The following is a 21372-nucleotide window of genomic DNA, read 5'->3' as shown; positions in this document are numbered from 1 at the left end:
CACATGGAGGACATGCAGACACCACAGCAATGCACAGAATATTCACATGCATCCCACATGTTGTGTGTTCTTGTTACAGAACAGAAAAGGGAAGAGAAAGAAACTGAGAGAGAAAGAGGAGACAGCACATTAATTACATTAATATGAAAACAAATTCTCTTCTGCTAACAGTAAATGCAGTGTAAGTAATGTTGGGAGCCAGAAGATTAATTCTATTAACAATTGCTCTTCAAACTAATTTAGATTAGAATAACCAAAATACTGACACATATTTATCCCCAAAGTTTTCCTTATTTTCAGGCTGTCAAATCATTATTTAGTATTGTTTTCTTACAGGTCTTGCTCACAGATTCCCAGTGAGGATAATTCCTCAGAAGCCACTTATTCCACTACAGTGAGAACGTGTAATTAGACAAATGAGCCTCATTGACTTACTTTTTATATAAACAATAAGATGCTTCACCTTTGGTCATCTGGTCCAACCTCCCTGCTCAAGCAGGGCTGTCCTAGAGCACATTGCACAGGATGCCAGATTCACTACCCATCCACATACTAGTTATTTTTCTGTTCTGCCACTATAGGATATATAGCTGGGTGTATTATGGATTAAGTTTATTGTACAATAATTCAAGGCTCACCTACATTCTTCAATGTGTACACAGAGAACTGAACCCACATCATTTTCCACTGAAGTCAATTGGAGAGATACAGTACCCCACTCCAATACTACAGATCCAGGACCAAAGCAAAAGTTATTAAAGAACTTTGGAAATTATTCTTGGTCCTCTCACAGTTTCTTAGTAAAAATGAACTAACTTTACAAGCAAGAGTTCCATATTGTATTGCATTAAATACTATAGCTGGAAAACTTCTTAATATTAAAAGAAATATTACTTAGTCATGTTTCTTGCCAGAAAATCCTTTCTGCATATCTCTCCCATTCCTGGAAAATGGTTGATTCTCTGAGGAAGTAGAAAAAAAAGAAAGCTGGTTGATACTTTCTAGTTTTTCTGGAATACCTAATACAATCATTTAAAACATTCAACTGCATGCTCAGACAAAAATAATTAGTATTAAATCTAAATTATTTAAGATAATATCTTACATTATATTACATATTCTTAGCAATAGTAAAGATGCTGTAAGTTGTATTCTCCTCCATCAACATAAGTACCTATTGATTTCATTTCATACATGAGACTATCATACCCTTATTCACCAAGCTATCTAGGAACAAAGAATGCTAGCACAAATTAATGGTAAAGAAACCAAATTATTTATTCACAGAAACTGTGGAGAGAGCTCTGGTTGTTAACTTACTGCTTAAAAGCTTATGAGATACTTATACATGAAGTTTTGCATCTTCTTTCAAACTCTGATATTCACAACACCCCCAACTGGCAGACAAAACATGAAAGAACAGCCCCAAATATTGAAACAGCAGATTCCAAGTGGTATGAACAAATAACTCTGGGAAAGAGAACAGGATTTTAAGATATGCAGTGGTACAGCCTCATTGAGCCTGGCTGGTCGTGTTTTGTGGGGGTTTCTTTGCCCTCCATCCCAGCGAAACGGAGCACTGACCCCTTACTGAATATTTCAGAGTGAAGCAGTTTACTGAAACATGTCACAAATCTGAACCACCAAAAATCTGCTCTACCTGGTAGTTCCGCAGCTCAGCAATCTTCTCTTGCTGCACAGCACAATCACTCCAGATAAGATTGGCTGTTTCATCTTCATCAGGTGTTTTCTTAAATCCCATTTCTTTTATTACTATACGTACTATGGAGAAATCACATACATAGGGACTATTTTGAGACTGTAAAATAGATTAATTTTCAAAATTTAAAAAAAGTAAAGATTTTAAGCACTTCCAATATCTGACCCTTTGTCTGAGAACAATGTTAGCATGCAAGCTGTTTATCTTGCAATATCAGCCTATTGCAAACCTGCCATTAAAATGTTACAGCACCTTGCACTGAGGCAGGAGTCAGAGCACAACCACTATGGGAACTGAAAAAAGCCTCAGTGTATTCCCCAGTCATCTGGCAGAAGTCCACTCGTACAGCAGTCAGACTTAATCATGGTTATGACAGAAGTTAATTTTAAAACAGTGATGCCTATAAGTGTCAGTGCAGATAGGGACAAGAATGCCTCCTTAGTCCAGCTGCAGTAGTTTCAAAAGCAAATACATGCATTATTTTAATTAAAAAAAAAAAAAAAAGAAAAAAAGAAAAAAGACTGATTATGTGCCATACATAACTCTGATTGTAGGAAACAAGATTTTAGCACCAAGCATGAAAATACAAAACATTAGCAGATTTTATTGAAAAGCCTCTGTGTTATAATTAGAGTATTTAAATTTACACTGTTCATGTTTCAAGGCTTTAGGGAGACTTCCAAACACATATATAACACATATACAGAGGGCTCTTTCCCAGCCCTCTTGATTACTTAAGTTTTTACCTTTCAAGGCCCTTCCCTGAGTAACAAATGGGGATGAGTAGATGCACAGTGCTCAAAGCTATGAATTCAGTGTTACAAGTAAACTCCAGGTTTCTTACAAAATAAACTCCTTTGGAAATGTCTCACTGTCAGCTTGATGCAAAGTCTGTTAATTCACTCCATTACTTAGTAATTCGCTCACATCAATGGTTATTAGGATGAAAACAAAGTATGTAGCTTCCTACCAATTTCATATTTTGTGCCAGCGATGTTTGCAGTGATGGCTCCATTGTTCTTCTTCTTTCTGACTTTTCTTTTAGTTGTGCCTTGATAGGGTAGTTCTGAACTCAAAGTCAGAGGATCAGTTCCACGGTTATCTTTGAAAAATAATGTTGCAACTATCAACATTTTTATATCTCAAATAACGTACACAAATGAACTAAAACTAAAAAAAATGTACTTCATCGCAATTTAGAGGTACAACTATACTGAATAATTAATAGGTTATATTAAAAATCCAAGACTGTCATACCTCCCTCATTAGAAAAGGACGGCATTATAACCTAGGATAGTGCAGAAGTAGAGTTCAAATTCTGCTCCAAGTTCTCAGAAAATGGTGAAACTGTCAAACTCAAATTACTTAAAACTCCAGTCATGCCATTTCAGTCTCTGGTTGTAGCAAAAATTCGTTCTGGAATGGATAGATATCTGCATTAAAAAAATGTAAGAGAGACTTTGTTATAGAGAAATCCTGAAAAAATAAACAGCAGAAAACTAAATATGGAAACACTTTTAATACCAAGTATAAACAGTTGCTTATTTTGAAAGATTGATCAAGTTATTGTACATACAAAAATTTGTTCATTACAATTCAATTGCTTTCTTTCTGGGAAAAATCATTTGCATATTAATTTTCAAAATGAAATTATATTACCTTATCTTCTGATTTTCATTTGGGTATGGGAGATTTTGGACATGCAAATAAGTAACACTGAATTCAATCAATACTGCCAATTTCTATCTCCACAAAGCTCATGAATGGGTTGAAATATCAGGAAAAAACTCAGGAATAAACCACTTCTAAACGCACTGCTACATGGCTTCGGGCATGCAGCGCTGTCATAGCAGAGTCTGCAAGGAAACAAACACTGTCTTTGGCAGGCTGCCTCAAAAAAATCTACGAGCGTTCAAAACATATACAATATGTCACTGATCTTTCAATGCTTTCATTTCTTTTCTGCATTTATATGTGTAGCCTAAGTTCCTTACACTAGCTTTAGATTATTGCTGCTTTTAGTGATTGCAAAACTTATTTAAAAGAGATTTATACAGAGCACAAGGAATTTCTTCTGCTATAAATAGCAGAAAATTACAGGAAAGTCAAATTCAGCCATGACTTATGATTGGTCATAAGATTGGATAAGATGTGCATTAACAAAATTACCAAAACATTACTCATAAATCTTCGTTTTTAATTTGTGCCTGTCTGTGTGTGTATACACATGACAGAGAGAGAAGAGACGCAGGTATGTTCTGGACAAGTCACAGACTTGGCAAGAAAACATAAAACCAGATATTTTGAGCTGTAAGATCTTACTTCCTTTCAAGATAGACATTCACCCTTGGCAGTCCATTAACAAAAAAGGATAAAAAGAACAGATTATGGTTTTCTTATGACTGCCACAAATGTACCAGGAGCCAAAATCTGCTTTGTAACAAGATGACCAAATATCCCTCATGTCCACTTAGTGGACCATGTGCATTTATCCACAGAGTAAGAACAGGGGATGTTTTATACACAGATACAATGTCAGACAGCACAGCAGTAACACCCAGCCATTTTGAAGTTTTAATGTTCTGGATGACATTATCCAAGAAGGTGGCCTGAAAGTCCTCCAGCCTGCTGGCATACTAAAATTAGACACAGAGATGGGAAAGCAAAGCATTCATCCTCCTTCACCACTGTGAAGGAAAGGCAGTGCTGGGCACAGTGACTCACTGGATATTGCATGTTATCTGTCTCTCAAGCTAAGAATACCATCAGAGTACAAGACACGTTGAGTTCCCGGGAATAATACTGAAGTACGTCTGTTAGCCAGTTAAGGACTCCCATGCATGGACTCAAATGCCTGCCAGTTGTTTCTTTGCTGTACTGACTAAAAACTTTAAACAAATTTGGAAGAATGCTAGGAGGACTAACATTTCACTGTGAGAAACACCAGCCCTCTACTAATGCAGCATGATTAACAAGCTATGATATGCTAATAAAAAGCAAGCACCTCATAGAGCTTTCATTCAGCTTACAGTCAAAGAAAACTATCTGCCTAAGGTTACTATAACACACTGTATTCTGAAGGCTCTGAACTGCACCACGTTGTTGAATTACTGCTTTTCTTTATATAGAAACTATTCTATTCTTTTAAGAATACTCTCTAGTATATAAATAGAATGTACCAACACTCGGGGTCTGTGACTTTCAACCAGTCAACTTTTTAGCACATACATGAGCTGAAAGTAAAGATTTATGGTCACCTTTAGAGTATTCTATGGACAACTTGTAGTTCAGCCATATGGAAAAAGAAGCAATGGGACTGTGCTCTGTATTAAACTTTACTCTAGGATTTTCACTTTTCACAAGCACTGTCCCATACTAATAAAGTTAAACTGTATTCTGCCTTAAACTTTCATATAATAATTCAAAATTGTTTTACAACTGCTTCACTTCTCTTCAGTAGCCCATCTCCAAACAACCATTTAACCAAATACCAAAACACCAGCAGTTCTAAATCAGTAGTTTTCAAAAATATTTACATAGGATACAGTCCTTTTCTTTGTCCCTTTCCAAAGGGCAAATACAAGTCCAGTGAAATGGGACAGTTTCAGCTTTTCTTCCCACCATGTCAAGTGACAGATGAGAGACACTGCACCCCATCTGGGGGGATACACTACCCAAAGCACTACCTGGGAATCGTACACTAAGCCATGGGAGCAGCAGACTTGTCCCTGTTTAGACCTCCATGCTTTCTATGTCCCCAGCAGCACAGCAGTGGGAAATTCCAATTCTGCAGCAAGAAAACCTAATACCAGCCTCCTGAGGAAGCTGCAATCTTTCCAGGTAAACTGCAACTGTTCCTCAAACTCCCCTTTAGATGAGCAGTTCTCTAAGTGGAGGAACGGGTCACTTGGAAGAGAGGAAGACATCTCTGAGAGCAGTAGGTGAAGGGCTGCTGCTGAGGGGGCAGAGCTGGAAGGACAGGGGCCCACGCTGGCAGAGCACTGCGATGCAGCATTGCAGGGCACAGGCCCTGGCAGCCACAGGCTCCTACACATCTTTCTCACTCTCTTTTTGAATTCTATGCAGCAGAAATCACTCCAGAGTTACTTCGTCCTCTGACCCAGGTCCTCCCCAGGCACCTTTCCTTGGGTAACACCTCTTGATTTGTTATTATTGCCCAGCCCTACTCCTAGGGCAGAGCACAGCTGAGGGAAAAGACTTGGAGCACACACTCTGTGGGGAGCCTCTGCCACCTGATGGAATTGGCAGTTACAAGGCAGAGCAGGACTCACCTGCATCATGCACAGTAAGAGCAGCAGCACTGTCAGGTTATGATTACATTGAATTCTGAGTCAGTTCTTACAGCTGTGACAAGTTTTTACTTATAAAATAAGCACAGCCCATAACCCGTGTTCAGCTACAGCAATGTAGAGGCATATCTCACTAGTAGTCTACCTGAAAGACTTGTTTCTAAGAGATTGCTTTTAATAATATAAAAGAAAGTGTTCTATTTTCAAACTGGGACTTATGGAGCAAGTCAGCTGTCAGAAATCTCTGAATTCACACTCAGAGAGAAAAGGATTGCAGTTCCTGCTGCATATACCGTTTCTCTGCTGAAATCCTGATGCACACAAATTGGTGAAGGTTTGTTGCTCAACCACACAGATTCAAGGGTAGCTGAACAAAAATGGTTAATCTATAAATGGAGAAAGATTTGTGAAGAAGAAATGAATGCATCTTCCCCTCAGGTTAGCACATTCTTATATGAACAACCACTTTGACTAAAAATGCTCTACAGGGAAAAAAAAGATGTTATCTTTACAGCTGCCTGGCAAAGGTGTGAGAGTGCCAGGAGGAGAGATACATTGCACACAGTCCCGTCCTAGAAAGTGACAGAAGAAAAAAAGAGAAAAAAAGAAAAGAAAAAAGGATCTTTTTTCCTCCAGGGACAGGAGAAGCAGGATACTCTTGTTGGGGAGGGAAATGTTGCACACAGACAGAGACCAAAGCAGATGCCTGAGTCCATCTAAGGGAATAGTCTGAGCAAGACACAAAGGTGCCTCAGTAAAGAGCACAGGACAGTGGGAAGAAGTGGTTTCATAGTTAATGGAATGATCCCTATTTCCTTGATAACAAGTTGTACCATATTACAGAAAATTAAAAATTAAGAGTATTTTGTGCTGTTACACAAAGCGTGTCATAATAAGTTAGGAAATTGCCTGAAAAAAATTCCTCTGGCCTAGATTATCTACAAGTACTTTTTGACAAACCCCTCTTATTTCCTGTTATTTGCACCAGACTCCTCCCAAGTGACCTCCGCCTTTCACGCTCCTTCTCTTTACATCTTGATGCAGTAGGGAGCTGAAAAGATGATTTTTCATCTCTAAATAGGAATTGCAGGCCATTAGACCCCAGGTTTTTGTTTTGTTTTTGTCTGTGCTTAACCTTACATACATGATCTGAAAACATGACTTCAGACCTTAAGCCATGGTACATATGACAAGATCTCTCAAAGAAAACTAACATTTCTCAAGTATCTTCCTATTTACCTAGGTGAAATACTACAAAAAACAGATTGCCAGGAGGTTTTTTTTAATTTCCTGCATTATTTTTTTTAATTTCCTGCATTATTTGGGTACAGATAAATAATCACTCATCAACAGTGGAATATTTTAGAATAGATTTTAAAACCAGCAGACTGCTTTCCTCTGAGCCCATTAGTACAATTTACCCAGTGCTGTCACAAGTGGCTGGAAATGCAGTGGCTGGAAAGAAATCCTCAAAGCTCCTGACATAAGGAGCTTTCACTGTGAAATGGAGACACACTGAAGACACAGTTACAGAACTTGGCAGGTGACCATAGGTGGGAAAGACAACATCACAGTGCTGCAATCCCCACTCCGCAATTAGCTGGAAAATCAAACTAACAAAAATTTCACAGAAACATGAAAAAGAAAGAAGTGAAAATAGTCTTCAGAGCATTGACCTAGTAAACATCTGAGTTCTGGGTTTTTTTCACTCTATGCTAGATAATAAAGTTTTTCGGTCCCTTAGATCTTAGAATGTGGAAGTTTGGATACACTGTAGCAAGGGGTTTGCTATTTATTACAATTACGCAAGACTATAATCTACTGTTGATCTGGAATTAACATATAAAACTCAGATCCACAATGAGATTAAGAAATTAACAAAAATTATGATAGAGAAAAATGCCTTTCTCAGTACCAGCCTCAGCAAGGTAATAACAATTTTCAGTAATGAAACTGCACAATTAAAAGTCTCACACACTTTCATGATTTTTTTAGTATGTGTCCTGATAAAATGTATGTTGAAGTGTTCCTGCTACAAGCAAGCATAGCAACCAGTTTTATTGTTACATGCTCAAAGAACAATTTGGTGGCAAGTTCTCACTCTTACAGAGAAATTCTAAATGCAAAAAGCAATCCTCATTTTGAGGCTTGATGTGTCAAATTTACAAGCTTGTTTTTAAAAGGCTATCTGTCAACTGGCTTAAACTTGCACATAATTAGGGTTTGGTTCAAAATATTCTGAAGTCAAATGAAATGTATTAATACCAACATCCTTCATCCTCACCACGAAATGAAATGAGATGAGATGTGTACTGTTCTTTCAGATACAGTGAATGCATGGAGTTCTCAGGTGCTTGGTTTGCTAAATGGACAACTACAAGCTACAAAGGAATACAAACAAGCATGATTTACACGACTTTTTTTGAATCGTGCAGTTCTGTAAAATGATTCTCTGAACTAGTTTATCTGAATGGCCAGCATTTCTAAAACTTCCAACTTTTCCCTGAGCTACCAAACAAACCAACCAAGCCAAGCTATGGAAACAGCACTCTGCCTCTGAGCCCACAGGCTACATTTAGTGTGAGTTTAACCTCCCAACAGCCATTCCAGACCCCAGTCAGTAAAGGCCCTAGAATTAGTCTTCTGCAACACAGGACATATTTCAGACATGACTCAACACCACCTATTAGCAATACTGAAAGACAAACTATCCTGACCCTTCCAGTCTACCTTCCAAGCACCATGCAAAGCAGGGTGTGCACCACAGTTGTGAACCCGTGGGAATGTAAAAGGTGTGTTATCTTCAATGGCTGGAGCCTGTCAGGAGCTGACCCTTCAGAGCCAGCTGAGAGGCTCAGCCACACACAGCAGCACAGAGCCTCGGGAGCTCTGCACTGTTAGTTCAGGGCAGACTTCACTTTGGGCTTTTCCTGACTTTGCACTTCACAGCTTTGGATGGAATTTTTTCATTGTTTCATAACACAAAAGGTCTATGAAATGATAAGTATAGATTCCCCAATTCAGAAAACAGGAAATGTATTGGAAGCTGTTAAGATGGTAGAAGTTTCACACCTGAGTTTCACAGGCATTAATCATTTTCTACTCACAATATACGGAGATCAGAATTGAGCATAGAAGCAATTTTTTTTCTTTTCAGTGTTGTCTTGGAGTAATATTACTTCTTTTTGCATTCATCCATTTCCCAAAAGGAAACTTCAAATCACTGGCCAAATTTAAATCAATGTCAAATGTTTCAAAGCTGAAGATTGATTTTCTGTTTAAAAAATGACCTCCAAACTGTCTTTCATAGCAGAGCCCACAATGTGACTATCTGTTAGCTCATTCTCACCCTTCAAAAGCCTTTTCTAATGTGATAATATATTTCAGACTGCTAGAAAATTGAGTACTATAGAGTTTCATATTTACGTTCCGAATATTGAAAGAGGGACATCAAAGAAAGTGAAACCAAATTAGAAGACTGCAGTAAAAGGATAAGACTTGAATCTTTTACTTGTTCAGTAAAACATAGAAAATATATTAATTGACAAGAGAAAAGAACTTGCATGACTTACAAATCAGTAATTCAAAAATAAAGTGTGGGGAACTTTAAATAAACATTATTTAGCATTCATAATGGCAAGGAAAAATATTGACAAAATAGTCCAAACAAGCAAGCATAACCATGTTTTTATATAGTAAAATCTGAATTTCAGAAAATACATACCTCTGTCACTTGCTGCTAAAAAAATATCAGCTTTCACATTGTACTCTCTGCCAGCAAAAAGCATAGACAATGCATAGGTCTTGTACTACTGTTCCCCACTTCAGTGGGGATAACACCATAAATCTGCCAGCAGGACAGCATTTCACTAACTCTGGAACATAAAGTATTCCCACCCCCTGATCACAGTAAGTTCCACTGAACATTGTTGAATGGAAAACCCATCTCTATTTATTATAGAATCATTATATACAACCATTTTATATATATATATATATATATATATATATATATATATATATATATATAAAACATACATTACACATTTTATCTATTATATATGATGGTTGTGTGTATATTTATATTACATTCTATACAACGACTCCACCTTCATTTGGTGTGATCCAGGCATGTTCAGCCTGGAAACACACCCTGCATTAGAGCACATTGGCCACCCCAGCTCTGCAAGCTGAGAGGCAGGACAGCTGGAGACCATGGGAGAGCTGGAGCCCAAGGAGGGCTGGAGCCCTGTCCCCTCAAATGAAGCATTCCCTTTAAACCAGAGAGCCCAAGGCCCTGGTGTGATTTGCCCTGAGGACCCAGAGCAGGAAGCTGTGCTGGCTGAGGGACCACCACAATCCAAGGGCCGAGGCTCTAGTGCTGAGATAGCCAGGCCACTGCTGGAAGGAACAGAGATGACAATGGGCAGGAATGATTACCTGAACAGAAATATTGAGATGTGATAGTGACAGTGTGGGTTTGGGAGGGGAAAGGGTAAACGAGAGAGTTAGGAAGGAATTTGAGTTGTGGCACCTGTGGGAACATCTCTGCTCTGTCATCTCTGTGCCATCCATGCTCTTCATTACAGCGTGTCAACACACACCAATAGCTACCACAGGGTGCTTTAAATTCTGTACACCACACACCAATCACTGCTGGAATTATGCTACTCCTTTCTTTAGCATTCACTTCTCAAAAGATCTATTTCTCTAGCAAGAGCTAGAGGTCTTAGGGATCTACAAGATAGAACAATTTATCATTTTACATATACTAAGATGACTCTGCTGTTATAACAGAAAAAGCACTAATCCTTTAATAAAGCTGATATGTTTGCAGTGATTTATTATATCTGTGATTTATTATATATAAGTAGACCTTAGGGGAGAGATTTACTAAGGATCTGGAGAAAGAAAATAAAGAAAAAGATATCTTTAGACGGTTCCCCCTCACACATCCAATTTTCTCTGCCCTGTGACAAGCTGGCAGCATTGGCTTAGTGTGAAAACAGCATCAAGCTCGGGGACACAAGAACACAAATATGGTTAAATTCATTTCTACAGATCTCTGTGTATCACAAGAGCCACACCTTAGCCCTACATGGTCTGCCCTGTTTCATCTCATATTTTATAGGCCTACAGTTCATAGATCCATTTTAGCATCTCTAGACATGGACTGCAGTCATCATACAGCCCACAACAATGCTGAGTGAGGATGACATCATCCTCATTCACACGCTGCAACATAACAATGTTTTCCAGTTTAGCAACAAGGGAGACACTCCCACAGCAGCCCGAAATACAAATTGGCAGACATTAGCCTGCAGTTTCAGCACCCAAGGTGCAAATGTTAGACAAAAATCAGCCTTTGAATAAGTTAAAGAAAAAGTTTCTTACACTTACAAGAAACACCTATTCAAAGGCTTCTTGACCACAAAGGTACAACAAAGGTGCTCTTACACAATCACCAAATTCTTTATCACATTATCCTGACACTTCCAGCTATGAATCCATTTGTTCAGCTCCACTGGCAACGCTCGTGTGCTTGTATGAGTGTTGGTAGACCTCTAATATTTTAATGACTATGTCATATACTTCTACTCTGAAAAGAATAAGTGACAGTCAGAAATATTCACAGTTGGCCTACAGTATCACTGAGACTACTGTAACCAACACTCAGTGCTAGTAACAGTTTGCAAAGAGCTGATAAATGAACCAGAAACTCCAGCAGCTACAAAACATTTCACAGAAACATGCTTTCCTCCCCACAGCTTAGTACTTGGGGCTCAGTGGGGTACCACTGATTCAAAAATATTTTTGTAAATGAAAACAGGAGAACATCAGCACTTTCAAACAGATGTGAGTCCTCAGAAGCTTCTCTAACTAGAACTGACCCAATTTATAGCAATTCCTTTAAAAGACTGGATTGGCTCCAAACCCTCTGTGTCACACTGTTTTTATCCATTGTAGGGGACGTAAATAGAGTCACTATCCTCATCAGTAAAGAGATGAGACTCCAGTATCCTGCTATAGGAATATTTTTGTATATACTGTTCACCTGTAGAAAAATACAGCATGTGACCACAAAGCCTAGAAAAATATTGTCTTAAATATTGACCCTAAATTGAACACACTGAATACCCAAAAGAAGAGACAAAACTGAAGTGCATCAGACTTTACACACATTAGCTTTAATTTTCACTTAAAAGAACAAAGCATGAGAATAGCCTACCAAAAAGTAATTTTCCAGCATGTATTTGAACTCATAGGATCGGGCTAATGCACCTTCAGAATGGTAAGTACAGCATTACTGATGAAACCCTGTAGTATTCAACAGTTTATTTATTGAGTAATCATACATTGCCTCTGAGCTGCAGAGACCACGCTGACAATCGCATCGTGGCTTTTAATGTCATTTAAAATAACTCCAAAATCCGAGAGACAACTGCCCTAAGCATGACTATTTGCCTCCATCGCTTTAATCATAGCAGAAGCAGAATTACAAGTTTGGAACAATATCACAGTTAGTCCTGTCCTCATCCATCTTGGTCAACTCCCAAAAACCAACACCTAAAAGCAATTTGCTCTGGCATTTGGGTATTGCTTTTTTTTTTTTTAACTTTTCTTTTAAACTAAAAAAAACGAAAAAGGATTCTGTGTTGTTTAAGAGCTAAACTTGAGAAATGGTCTGAAACAAAAGTCCTCAGTCAGAGGCTAGAGCAGTGGGATATTAAATTCATTTAGCAGGGCTCCATTTTATTTTTCATTGCTTTAATCTTGTATTTCTTAACAGTGCATTCTTAACCCAACAAAAAAGCATAAAGTTATACCGTGAAATACATGCTGGCTGCAAAGCTAACTGGTTTTCAAATATTCAAAAGAAACAAGCACGATAATTTCTTATTATGTCATCAAAATGTACATCACTGCCACCCAAACCAAAACGTGACTGGGAACTGAACCACACACTATTTTTTTAAATCATATTATCTTAGGCTGAAAATTACGAAGTTTATTCTTCGTGCTTCTGACTCTCTCAGACATTCCATACCCTTCATGCTATAGAAAAATTTTTTGTAGCCAGAGAGTAGCATATTTGCCTGATAACCACAACTAAGGAAAAAATAAATGTACCCAATTGAGTCAAAGGCATTTATAAATACAAAGGTATGGAAAAGTTACAACACACCTAATAAGCAGGACAATAAATCTTTCAGAAAAAAGTTTAATGCGAAGTGTTAGTAGAAACAAGAACGAAGGAGAGGACAATTGACATACCAAATAGAAAGAAAAGGAGAATAAACTGGGATTCAGAGTTGGCTGTTGATGCAGGACACAAATATGAAACTTCTTCCCAGTTTTTTATGCTCCCTTGATTGCTCAAAGCAAGAAAGAGCTTTCTCCAGGAAATTTCCCAGTCCCATCACCTTGAAGATATGTACACGTAGTACAAATTTTGTCTCAAGTCTATAGTGTAAATGAGTTCAAGCCATACATAACAGGATTTTCTCTGTGGCCCAGTGAAGTAAACGTGATATTTCTATTGACTTTCGTGGACTTTATATCATAATGTTTCAGTTCCAGGACAGATCTGCTGGTGACACAATTCAGAACTACAATTAAGACACAGGCTCATTTGGTCTCATCCCTGTCAAAACCAGAGTCCGCTTCAATCAAACCTTCATCTCACCTTGAGATTACAGCTCAAATTAACTGAGTTGCCTCTGAAGTACTCTCTTTCTTGACAAAGATTACAAGCTCCCAGTATCACTTGCAGAACTGCTCTGCTGTCTAGAGGCAGCACTTCATATTTCATAGCTCATGTAGGATTCACATGTTCAGAAACAGGGATTACTGTGCAGGTGACATAAACATATATTGCCACGGAAATGTTTCATGCTGTTCTCCAGAAGCATATTTTTGTCTAACTAATGTTTTACAATTTAATACATTCAGTAGACGCTCTTGAATCTAGTTCTCTGTTATAAGGAAAGATAAACTGCAAGCTAAAGGGTGGATGAGAAAGAGCACAAAAACAAAGAAAAGGAGCAAGAATGCTGGAAAAGGAACTTACTACAATATATATGTGGTGGACAGAATGCATAAGCATTCAAACTGAAGGTAATGAATTTCAATTAACACAGTCTACAATAGAGAGCAATAGGGGAAAATTACACAAACAAAAACTCCTATCAAAAAAAAAAAAAAACCTTTAAAGCAGCATGTGGCAGGATAATATAACAAATTCTTCTGCACACAAATTACCGATAACAGTGTAAAATGTTTATTTATCATGGATTTAACTGACAAGATTACATACTGCAGAATACCCAGTCATACCAGGACCTCCCACTAATATGGAAACAGATTTAAAAGAATTCTGCAGTAGAAGTCGCAAACTGAAATCACCTACCGTTAGTGTTGCATTGCTGAAACTATCTGAAGAGTCAGCCCTCTGGAAACATTTTTGTATCAATAATTGAGAGCTGATACCGTTTCAGGCAGTGATGCACCAGGGAAAGACAGGCAGCAGCAGCAGCTCCTTCCCACTTAGCCCATCCCTAGCACTTTTTAGGTCTCCTTCTTAACCCTTTCTAGGTATTTTCTCGCTGTGTTTTGGGTGAAAAGACAAAGGCATGGTACAAGCTATAAGAAAAGAAGGCATTATTTCCCACTTTGCTCAGAATGTCAAAAGAGCCGTGGGAAGAAAGTCAGTAGGATTTAGTCATAACAATAAGCTAACAAGAAGTAAAATCCAAAACCAGAAAATGACTCAGAGACTGAAAGAGATATGAAGAGATACGAGCTACTGTAACCAGGACAATGGTTTCTCCAAATGTAGAATTCAGAGGTCAAGATCACAATAACATAAGACACTTGCACAGAAGTAAGCTAAAGGAGAAGTTAATAACTTGCTATAAGAAAAAAGGTTATAATTCTCTTCCAGCCTTGGACCAATGAGATTTGAGCTTTGAAATCAAACCTATTTTGTTTCAGTGAGGCCAGCATTACAGTCTTATAGACCAATTTTTAAACCAAATGAAATCTTAAGTGAACTGATGGAAAAAGAAAATTTACTTCCTTTACTGGAATAACTTTTTCTGTAGTATTCTAAAACCATTCATTTTCCTTAAATGAGGTTGTATTCTTTCGGAATGTCAATTATAATCAATAAGAAATTGTTTTCTGACATCACTTCACAAGATGACTTTTCTTTGTCATATTATTCTTTTATTTTAAGGAAAGATTGGTCTGACCTGACAGCTCAGTACATTTTAATGGACTGCAGACCACAAAGGCTATCTGATAATAAAAAGTTTGAAAAATTCTTTTGTTCAAATGGGTTATTTCCCCCCACAGAAAAAATAAGCAAACAAACAAAAGCCAAGAAAAAAATCAGCACTGAAGAAAACTGGAGAAATGGACTGCACTCCATTCTTTCCCATCAGTTTTACAGCAGTCAGGCCCATCGGATGTGCCAGACAAGACTGACTGCACCACTGCTGTCACACCTATCCTACAAAGGTGAAGGAGTGGGGAAAGGTAGATTCTAGTGAGGTGGAGGAGGACATATTCACATAAAGTGGTGGTAGTCCTAGTAGCTGAAATGCCAGCCTTTGGATATCATGCACGGGTAGAATGCAGCTGGGAGAAGAATGTATGTACATTTACAATGTATGTAAAAGACATTTCCTCTTACTTCCTACCCTCTTAGTTTCCAAATTATAAGAGTAGATATTCTCTCTGAACCACAGAGAATGTCTTGCTTGCCCATTCAAGTGAGACAGAAAATCAAACAAACGTGCAGATTTGTCCCGTAAGTACAAAGAAATAAGGCTCAGGAAATTCAATAGCTCTATAAGTTTGTTGCAATTTGCCCCAGTTCACAACAAGTATAGTTCTCCCAGTCACACAAAAAAACCAAACCAAACCAAACAAAAACAACAAAACAAACAAAAAAACCCAAAACAAAACACAAAAAAAACCCCAAACCCCCTAACAAACCAAACCAAACAAAAAAAACACACGCAAAAGATTAAGGCATCTTCTTTGGTCATGATTGGACAGGTACATTTCCAAAATTGAAGAAATTACTTCAAGGACTTTGAAGCAGTGGGAAATAGGGGGAAACTCAGTGCAACCAACTGAGAAAAAATTTCCTGTGGAAGAAGAGAACTGGGAGTGAAATTCGGACATCTCTCCTTAAGTCTCTTCCCATAGACAATTTTTTCTATGCTCCTCATACTGTCTTGGTTCAAGGTTTCTTACATCTAGCTGTTGCAGAGAGTCAGCTTCAACCAGACCATTAATCTCTTCTCCTCAAACAGCTGGAACTGCATTATGAGTGCATGTCCCATGACTGAGAGGTATTTCTTCTTTATCAATGAAACTAAATGGTCTGCTCACTTTCTGCATCAGATTCCCAAACACCCCCGCACAAGAATATATCTTCTTTTTTACTTCCACTTCTCATAAATTTATTTCATTTTTCTCATAGATTATCAAAGACTTGCTTCCTATATGTGTTTGTATTCCTGAGTGTTGCTTTTGGCAAAAAAAGGCCACAATGTCCTTTCATTTTCTCTTCATACCTAGAGGCAACAGAGGGCTTTTTTAATCGACTGCTTGGAGTCATTAACTGCATGATTTCTCAACTGGTGTCCAGAATTTCAAATCTAGTTCTGTGTTGTTCCCTTACTGCACTTGCAGATGCTGCTCTGGGTCAGTGTCTGTCGTGGTTTAAGTTGAGTTGTCAAGCACCACACAGCCACTTGCTCAGTCCCCCACCACCTCACTCTCCTGGGACAGGGGAGAGAATCAGAAGGGTTAAAGTAAGAAAAGTCATGGGTTGAGATAAAGACAGTTTAACAGGGAAAGCAAAAGCTGCCTGCATAAGCAAAGTGAAACAATACTTTGTTAACCACCTCCCATGGACAGGCAGGTGTTCAGCCATCTCCAGGAAACCAGGGCTCCATCAGGAGTAACAGTTAACCGGGAAGACAAATTACATCCCTCCAAACATCCCCCCCTTCCTCCTTCTTCACTCCTCTTTACATGCTGAGCATGATGTCCCATGGTACAGAATATCCCTGTGGCTGCTTGGGATCCCCTGTCCCAGCTGTGTCCCCTCCCAGTTTCCCAGGCAGCCACAGTCTCCTCTCCACCATGGTAGTCCAAGAAGCACAAAAGGCCTTGGCTCTGCGTAAGCACTGCTCAGCACTAACAAAAACACCTCTATTAACAACACTGTTTTCTGCACAACTCCAAAACATAGCCCCAAACTAGATACTGTGAAGAAAATTAGTTCTATCCCAGCCAAAACCAGCACAATATCCTACAAGATTCCCAACTCTGGGAGTGCCTTTGCAACAGTTTTCGTTTGATACAGCACTGATTCCTGTACCTTCATGCTTTATTTTACTGAATATATCCTTTCCATCCTCAGAGACATTATCTTCAGCAAATGCTTCCATTTTTAAAATAGCACAAAATGTAGTAAACTTATGTTCTCACACTATTCTTGTTTATTTTTAAGCAGAAAATCCCTTTTATTCAAATAAATGCATAATTGCTAATGCTCACTAATAATTTATAGTCTTTCAAAGACTTCAGGTTCACATAAAGATAAAAAGTTAGGATAATATGATACCCCTCTAAAAATCCCCATGAAATAAAATGTAATTAAATGTGTGGTTTTTCCTGGGTGAATAAATTGCACATATTTGAGATTTCTTTCATCAATAATTCATATGGAGTGTTTTTGCATGTTTTTCCCACCCCCCACACCACCAAGATAAGCTTAGAAGGATAAAGCAATATAACAAATTCATAGAAATTTCATGTTCAATGAACACTAAACACTTGACAACCACCCACAAAAGCAAAGAAAGTACTGACTTCCATCACATAGCTCTATTCTATATTTTTCAAAAAAGACCATTCTGAGCGAGTAAATAAGAGCGATTTCCCCATCAAATCTCACAATCTTCTGCCCTGTCAATCCACTCACTTTTTGTGTTCATAATCAGTATCAAGATCTTTGCCTCTTCACCTGCAAGAATTCAGTATTAGGCATCTGATTTCATTTTCTCATGCTATACTCCAGTGCTTCCACTGCACCCTATAGGGATATTACTGTGCCGGTTTTCGAGTGCTAAAAATAAAACAAACACATGTCAAACCACGGACAAAGTTGAAAGGAAACATACTTTAATGTAACTAAAGAAGAATATATTTAGCATTTTGCTACTAAGCAAGGATGAAAATAAACTTGTCAACACACCGTGTCTAACTGAAACCCACACCCTACTCAATTCTTTGTGCAGCATTTATTATATACGAAAAGTGGATTTAGTCTGTCTTTCTTTCTTTCTTCTGAGGAGTGACTGTCAGTACTCTGTTACTACTGCTGGCCAGAAAGGGCTTCTGAACTGCACCATAAAGCACTTCCATCCTTTTAGGCAGTCAGTTTTTCTATCAATCACCAGTAACACAGCCATCTGAGTGAGATGCATTTGGGCAGTGGTGCATATCAGACTTCAATCTGGAATCCTTCCAAAACCAAACACAAGCATACAGTGGGAACTGGCAAGACACTCACTCCACAGAAAGTGAAAAGTGAGTCCTAAACCAGAATGTTGTTTTCTTTTGTCTTTCTTTCATTATTATTGTTAACTAGGACTCTCCCTAAAGCCGTACTGTTCCTATGGTCCTAGAAATGAACGCTCATCCAAAAACCATGGGATTACATTTTTAAATACTGCCTTTGAAACAATGTAGATCTATATTTTTAATATTTTAAACTATCTGTACTTTTATTTTTAACAACGGGGAAACAAGTACTATAACTGTATACACTGATCTTCATTTTGGAGGTCCTGTATTCTAATTAAACCTGATATTGAAGGCAAGAACCATTATGTCTGCTTTATTTAGTCCTCTGAAACACAAAGCTAAAAATTTGTTCTAACATCTTAGAGTTTGTTTCCTGGCATATGGAATTCAAGGCAGAGCAAAAATATTGATAAATGAGTATAAATTAATGTGGTAGCATTGTGAAACTATACTGTACAACTGTATGAACATTTAAGAGAGAAGGTAAGGAAGAAAACTGGAAAATGCTCTTAGCAAAAGCTATTACTCTCACCCCTACAGAACCTGTAGGTTCCTGCACCCACCACCATGAAGAAGAATGTTCAGTAGACCAAGGCACTGTGGAACCTCCTGGTGTGAAAGAGCCTCTGGCTCCAACAGGGCTGTTCCCGTGGAACAGGAAGATTTGCTCTAATACCCACCAGGTTCAGAGGTTGACTGCTTCAGTGTGTCACCTTTTTTCTCCCATATCCATTCAATTGCAAATGATTCCCTTATCCATCAGTGTGGTAGACATCAACCAACTCCATTCTAAACTTGAAATACACTAATACTTTAAATATTAATATTTAAAAGGTTCATTGGTTCCAGTAAACTTTCAAGGAAGCTCGTAATGTCTGTAAATGGAGTAGTTGCAAAGTACCATTCTGGTAGGATCTTATGTAAGCATTACTGGAGCTCTAAAGAGCTCCTCATGCTTAATAAGGGCCACTTGACTTCTGGCAGTAGGATTCAAATGGCCCCAACTAACTTTCAGGTGTGCAGAAAATAAAAATGAATCTAAGGCTAAGTACTCTAAAGGGAAAAAACAAAATCCAGTAATATCCTCCAATACGTACGCTGTGGTACCTGCAATGAAATTTCTTAACTTTGACAGTTTGTATGCATCTTTCCAAATAAAATGAACTTCCTCTTCTAGGAAAATAGAAATTATTCCTTCCCCAGAAGGAATCATTGTAGAGTCGCCGTGTCAACAACGCACAATGGAAATACCTCATCAAAAAGTAAAAGGCTGGCAAGCGTTCACCTATGTCATCAGGGACTGATACAAAGCCTAACGGAAAAATTCAAGGTCTTCATGACTTAGGATTGTCCAAAAGCCACAACACTTCGAGGCAGTAATAACACCCGGAATTTTCTGAAGATTTGCAGAAACATACAGAAGTGAGAAACAAGCATTGCTGGTCTCTACAAGATGTCTTTACACTGATAAAATCATAGCACATAACTAAAAAAACATTAGTAACTCACATAGCAAAAAATTATCTTGCAACATGCTGCCATGTGCATTTTTTAAGACGGGAGCTTTGTAAAAGTAGAAGCAGGGTAGCTTGGAATGTGTGATCAATCTCTCCATTTCTGACATTAAGATTTCACTTCAATTTCTTATTTTCTAAGGATTTACACCCTTAAGTTAATGTGTTCTCATTTAGTATGAGACATGTAGAAATACGCCTTAATACAGCATTAAAACAGAGGGAAGAAGAAAAAAAAATGAGAAAAAATCCCAGTACATTAGAAAACGTGGAAGTTCAAGAAATTACTCATTTGCCATATTTATCCTACAGAGATTTTTAAAATTTATAATAAATATCCACAGGTGGAGATTCAAATCAAGAAATCATATTTCAGTCATTCTTGATGCTGACAATTCAGAGCAAGCACATTCAGCAGTCAGCATCAGTCTGCCAGATTTCAGCTTCAGAAATATATTTATGGCTTTCATTATCAACATATAGTATTATAAACATCTTAGAAAAAATCCTAACTATACAAAAAACCTGCAAGATGGCTTAGTGTCTAACTGCTTGTTGACCAATTCATCTCCAAGTTCTTGTCCACAACTAAATCTACGGTGCCAACTTATCACTGTCAGCTTTGGAAGAACATGGGAACAAACTTTGAGTTTGATTGCAAACCTGAGCCTCAGATTACTAACATAATTGCTAGATTACTGGAATATTTACCTAATAATTGCTGACAGGCTCGATCTCCTGGCCTCTTTTAACACTCCCAAAGTGCTGGGCAGATCCCTTCGGAAGTATGTGGAATGTATCCAAACCATCAGAAATCTAGTATGGGGCGTTCTTCTAAAACAAACAAACAAAGAAAATTAGAAACCATTGTTCTAGACTTTCTTGTATAATACTGCCAATACCTACAGGTAAAGACATATTCTTTCCTTACGAAAATCACATATTCTGAAACTTTGTAACATTTTTCTCCAGGGAATCTTGCTTCAGAAGTACTACTTCCCTATGTTATCAGAGACATTATATTTACTCACCGTGTAGGAAAACCCCTGGCATAACAACTGCTTTCTGTCACTTTTTGTTCAAAGTACCATTGACACAAATCTTATTTCTATTAAAACCAACATCACAGCACTTAAAACAGGGGCAAAAGCTTCTACGGATGCCAAGTCATTGTATATTTTGAGATACTCTGCAGAATTTGGGGGACAACCAATTC

At 38.0% G+C, this 21372-nt stretch overlaps 1 protein-coding gene across 9 annotated transcripts in view; it reads right to left on the bottom strand.

The window, feature by feature from the left end:
* TTLL7 (tubulin tyrosine ligase like 7) overlaps positions 1 to 20990 on the bottom strand; it is a 62320-nt gene extending 41330 nt beyond the window's left edge. For 3 of the 9 annotated variants that reach the window (XR_004358487.1, XM_032696131.1, XM_032696137.1), the window contains exons 1-5: positions 20868 to 20979; positions 2978 to 3153; positions 2691 to 2822; positions 1661 to 1782; positions 895 to 962 (exon numbers count right to left, since the gene is read on the bottom strand). Coding sequence is in view for 7 of the 9 variants with exons in the window: in XM_032696131.1 (XP_032552022.1) it covers positions 895 to 962; positions 1661 to 1782; positions 2691 to 2822; positions 2978 to 3002 (347 nt within the window). In the remaining 2 variants the exon portion in view is untranslated. Of the gene's footprint in view, positions 1 to 894; positions 963 to 1660; positions 1783 to 2690; positions 2823 to 2977; positions 3154 to 14440; positions 14541 to 18037; positions 18182 to 20867 lie in introns of those variants that run through there. The other 6 variants (XM_032696132.1, XM_032696134.1, XR_004358488.1 and 3 more) reach the window with 6 other exon arrangements.
* Between the last annotated feature and the right edge of the window lie 382 nt (positions 20991 to 21372).

This window comes from Chiroxiphia lanceolata, chromosome 9, assembly GCF_009829145.1.
Source record: "Chiroxiphia lanceolata isolate bChiLan1 chromosome 9, bChiLan1.pri, whole genome shotgun sequence".
NCBI lineage: Eukaryota > Metazoa > Chordata > Aves > Passeriformes > Pipridae > Chiroxiphia > Chiroxiphia lanceolata.
Note: the sequence above shows the minus strand (reverse complement) of the source record. Positions and strands in the feature narration are given on the sequence as shown.